At 42.7% G+C, this 5,312-nt stretch overlaps 1 protein-coding gene across 1 annotated transcript in view; it reads right to left on the bottom strand.

Annotated features, from left to right (window-relative positions):
• ZNF407 (zinc finger protein 407) overlaps positions 1 to 5,312 on the bottom strand; it is a 556,565-nt gene that overhangs the window by 361,584 nt on the left and 189,669 nt on the right. Inside the window, exon 3 of the mRNA XM_007952740.2 lies at positions 2,245 to 2,319. Coding sequence (XP_007950931.2) covers positions 2,245 to 2,319 — 75 coding nt within the window. The remainder of the gene's footprint in view (positions 1 to 2,244; positions 2,320 to 5,312) is intronic.

Below are 5,312 nucleotides of genomic sequence, written 5' to 3'. Positions count from 1 at the left end.
GGCAGTTAGGGGACACTGTGCACATTACCGCGTGTCCCTCTCAGCTCCGACAGTCACACTGTGCACATTACCGTGTGTCCCTGACTCTCAGCTCCAACAGTCGGCAGTTAGGGGACACTATGCACATTACCGTGTGTCCCTCTCAGCTCCGACAGTCACACTGTGCACATTACTGCGTGTCCCTGACTCTCAGCTCCGACAGTCGGCAGTTAGGGGATACCGTGCACATTACCGCGTGTCCCTGACTCTCAGTCTTTAGAGCCATAAAATGTGACCAATAGTACCCTCTGGTAAGGTCACAGAATGATGACATAAGAGACTGCATATCAAAGTACATGAAACACAGTAACTAAAAACAAGGTTTATTTCCATTTCTTTAACATTTACGAAACATAACTGCAACAAGCACTAAATTATTTGTTAAACAATGTAATTTTTTTAATTTTAAAAATAATGCATCCATGCCATGTTCAACATACAATTTTGCTGCAATGATAAATTACACACACCTACTCATCACTTACCGATATGGTTTGGTTCCAAAGACCAGGCTGTACAGAGAAATCAGCATCATGTGAGATTTGGAGGCTGCACTCCACCTCCAGGGCCAGGGCCCCCACATCGGTTGCTCACTGGTTGTCGGGTACCCAGTACATCTTGGGATGTGTGTGGTACAGTGAGCCTCCCTTCCCTGACATGCCTTCCCCACCAATGCAGAGCCCATAGGGGTTGGGGTGGTAGTAGTAGTGGTCAGGTTGCCCACCCCCTGCCACTTCCCGCCACCTGCCCTGACCCCGCAGCCCCATGCAGCCCCCTTCCCTCTCCCCACCTTCCCACCTTCCCCCACCATCCTCCCCTGCACCTTTGGGCACTAACCTGACCTGCCCCTGCCCACCTACAACCTTAAGTCATCCTGCCATCACCCCGTACCAGCTGTGGCTGGACCAAGACATTGTGGATGAATTGCTGAAGGCATCCTGCGGCTGGTCGCCTGCCATTACTCATGTGGCCCAGCCGTTGCAGAAGCCTCCAGCATGGCATTCATGGTGGCCCGTGCAGGGCGCCCTGCACCCAGCCATGGTCCTCTATAAGGCCCAAACAATCAGAAGCACTGCCTAAAAATTTTTCCAAAGTTGTCATGAACCCAAAATGTCAAATAACAAGATAGCTGGTAAGTGAGGAGATATATAAAGTTATAAAGGAAAGCGTAGCACACCAAACAGTAAAGAGCAGACGTAGGCCACCCGGCAGCACGCTGGCACAGCGGTCCCTGCCATGGCACCACGCCAAGGACAACAACAAGCCTCCAATGGCAAAGCCAAGTTCAACTTCTGATAAACAGAAAATACTGGTCAGAACGTTTTAAATTTAAAGGCAACGAAACGTTGACAAATATTGGTGACGAGGCCTTGTGCTACAAGGCGGTGGAACAAGTCGCATCATTACTGGCATTTAGACAACTGAAGAAGGAAGGTTTCCGGGAATGCCTGTGGTATTGTCACTACCACCTTGCAAGATGTGTGGAAGGTGAAAACCTACCCCTTCCTCAAAGGTACCGAACCTGGCACTAGTTCTGAGTAAGCTGTACATTTTAAAGACTTAAAAACCTCAGAAGTAGCCATGCTCACCTGGTACCTGCCACGACTATATTTCGGTTCAGCTAATATAATTAAGTCTATGTGATGAAGCTAATTATGATACAGTAGCAAGAAGAAAGGAAACCTGGCAGCCAATGACATAATAATTGTAGTGTTATTTTTAATGACATGGCAACTGTGGTATTATTTTGGGGATGACACAAGATTTTTTTTAATATCATCAATGCTTAGTTCTACTGTAAGAATTTTAAAAGTGTTATTTTAAAGCCTCCAAATAAAAATACAAGAGAAGCAGAGACAGTCCATTTTATATACTGAATTTAGTGCATGCACTCTTCCATGTTTCCAGAGGTCAAAGCCTCTCGTTGAACATGGCTTATATTTCTTGGTTACTTCATAAAATCAGAAACTTAAATTTGCCAGTTCCTTTCAAATATTTTTAGATCAGAATTTTAAAAACTAAAAGATGACGTTCAATTTTTGTGAGACGAGTATACACAGTATGCTATTCAACAATAAAGTACCCCAAATGCAAATCACAATGACCTGACTTGATAAAAATTCTGAGAAAAGTCACCACGTTAAACAAAGGCCACAAGAAAAACGTAAATATTTTTATCAAATGAAAAAAACAAGTGGAAATTACCTTTCTTTTGGGGTGCCGACTCCGTGTTTGCCCAGGAGATGCGTATTTAAGTGCTTCTTCATTACAAAAGCCACCCTAAAAAAAATAATAAAAGTAATTACAGAAGTAAAACTCGACCTGTTAGAGGTAAGTGTACAAAGTCCGCAGAACAAGAGCATGTGTACAGATGGCGGGGAAAACACACACCACAGAGCATTCCCAGAGAGGCTTCTTTGGCTGTCATTAACCGAAGCAGCAAAGGAGCTCGTGGTCAGAAGGACCGTGGTGCCATCACTGAAACAAGAGAAATCGGGACGTCAAAACTTGTTCTTCGCGGAGTGAGATGGTCGTGGGTGACAGAGAGTCAACCAACAGCTCAAGTTCTTCAGTCGTTGTCTCCTGTCACAGGGGACAGAGACACAGCACTGCCTCAACATACCACACTCTGCCCCTGCGTGATCTCACGTCAGTCGTCAAATGAGGTGAAGAAAATGTCACTTTATTAAATGTTTAAGGGACTGCAAAAGTGAAAATGAATAGCTTTCACGAAGCTTCCTTTAAAACATGGTTATAATTTGAAGGAAAGTTTTTTTAAAAATGATATAAATGTTTACTATGTCTGCAGCAGGAATGGGAAGAAAAAAGGGGGGGGGGCTTAAGTGCCAGGAAGGTATCAATAAGTGAAACAAACAAAATGCATCACCGACATCCTCTCTTATTCTACACACAAATCAGCTGAGTTAATTCAATTCCATAGACACAAATATGAAACTGTAGAAATCAGACGCCTGTCCACACGAAGGCCCTCGATCACAGCACAACATCAATTTAATTGTGTCATGTGAGTATTTAAAACAATTTAGAGATCTTACAGAACCATCAGGCTACAATGGTTCTCCTGATAAGGCAAAAAAAATTTCCTGTTGTAACTTTCAGTGTAAAAGGGCTTGCAAACATTTTTGTTAATTATATATTACAGCTGTCCTTCATAAAGTTAATTACTAATAGCTGAAAGGCAACAGAATCTATTTGCATACGTACATGAAAGGCATGGCATATGCAAAAATATGATTTTAATTAGCATTCTTTGATATGAAAGGCCACAAATCAAATTGGCATGTTATAAGATTCTTAACATTAACCACTGAATTCATCTGGACATGTTTGCACAAATGGACAACTAAGAACTGCAAAGCGATACAGCCCAGCAGAAGAGATGTGACGGATGCCACAGGATCTGAAAATGCGGACGGATCCCTTCATCACTGCTCTCTATTGGGTGTCCTCCGATGATATTCTAGACTCTTAGCTTTGAAGTGAAATAACGTACTTGTACTTTTCACGATTGTAACTTCATCATTAACACAACATCCTTGTATAGAAAGTAACATGCATTCTTTTATACATACGTGCATTAGGTAACAGCAACTCTGGACAAGGAACACTTTACAACTATAAACAACTGACCCCACCATCAATCACTGAGATGGAAAGGTAATTATTAAGTATAAAGAATCAAACTGTGATGACATTAAATACTTCACAAAAATCACAGTACAAGACAGAGTCTAGATTTGTTTCTGCTCCATTGGAACAAAGTAAAGAACATTCTTCATCTCCCTCAAAAAGAAATCAGCAGTAACAACAGTCCATTTAAGTCCTAACTCCCCTACCATCCTCCATTTTCCTATAATTAAAAAACATAAAGTTAATAGCAAAGAGCAAAGGTTAAAACCCCAAAGTTGCAAAGCACAGCTTATTTACATGACCAAGGATGATTTAAGGGACCTGAACTTAGAGACTACAGTGCAGTTCTTAACAGAAAGAAATGTTATTAATGAAAATGTGTGAGGTCTAAGAACTGAAGGAAAAACACTGCACTACAGAGGGGAGCAGGCGGCTGTCCACAGGGCAGAGAGGGTTACTTCCTGTAACACTGCCATTCTCTGCTAAACGTCGAGAATGCTATGTGTTTAGAGAAATGACCATTGGTTACGGTGACAGTAAAAACTGGAAAACTAAAAAATGTATAATATTAAAAAACAGCTCCATTATATTCTAATACAAATGTCTACTCCTTACAGTGCAGAGTAAACAAAGGAATTTTACTCTAAGACATTAAATTTCACTTAAAAGAAGTACAGATTCTTTCAACTAGATTTGAAGCAAGGCCTAAGTAAGTACAAGTCTATCACCCTTAAACTAGGTGTGAATGACTAACACAAACTGACTGTCCTAGATCGACATATCACCACCCCAGCAGCATGTGACCACTGACTGTAGCCATTCTGCACCGCCATAGTAATCTCATTATGTTTAAACATTATAATCCAGACACCATCAGAAGCAGAACAAAACCAGTGCTGGCTCTGCCGGCTTCCTAACGGGCATGCCAGATCCTCCTGGGCACCGGCTTTGTTCCCTCCTCCCAGGGGCTGGCATGCTCGCCTCCATCGCCTGAACATCAGAAACCTCCTTGGCAGTGAAACCCGTGAGAGCTGGAACTCACCAAGACTGCCTTGTGTCTCTGGGTCTCGCAAGTTTTCCTCCTTTGACAGGTGCAGTCCCTGCTTTTCTCACACTCTCTATTTAGCCAAAAATACTTCACTTTTCCTCTTCTGAAAGGTTCGCACTTACACAGGCTCCAACTTGCGCAGCTTTTGCTATTTTCATTAAGCACCTAGTATACACGTACAACAAGGATGGCAGTGGTTCCATGGCAGCGCCCCTACCATCCATGTGCAAGACTGAGGTTCATTTCCCAACCAGTCAACTTCGAGCACCACCATCACCTGTCAGCAGAGCTTCAACACCAACAGGGACTAGGGAGAAAGGCCTGGCAATCTACAGCCGAAAACCCTAGATTGATGAAAGCAAGAGATCACTAAAAAGACGAGAAAGGAAGAGAAGACCAAAGTGGATGACAGAAGAGACTCTGAACCTTGCCCTTGAGCAGAGAATAGTTAAAGCAAATGGAAGAAATGAAAAGGTCAAAGGGCTGAACAGAAGATTTCAAAGAGCAGCTCGAGTAGACAAAGCCAATTACTATAACGAAATGTGCAAAGACCTGGAGTCTGAAAACCAAAAGG

The sequence above is a fragment of the Orycteropus afer genome, unplaced genomic scaffold (assembly GCF_000298275.1).
Source record: "Orycteropus afer afer isolate SDZICR_OR568_19922 unplaced genomic scaffold, OryAfe1.0 scaffold00356, whole genome shotgun sequence".
In the NCBI taxonomy this organism is placed as follows: Eukaryota; Metazoa; Chordata; class Mammalia; order Tubulidentata; family Orycteropodidae; genus Orycteropus; species Orycteropus afer.
This window is presented reverse-complemented; position numbering and strand designations above follow the sequence as displayed.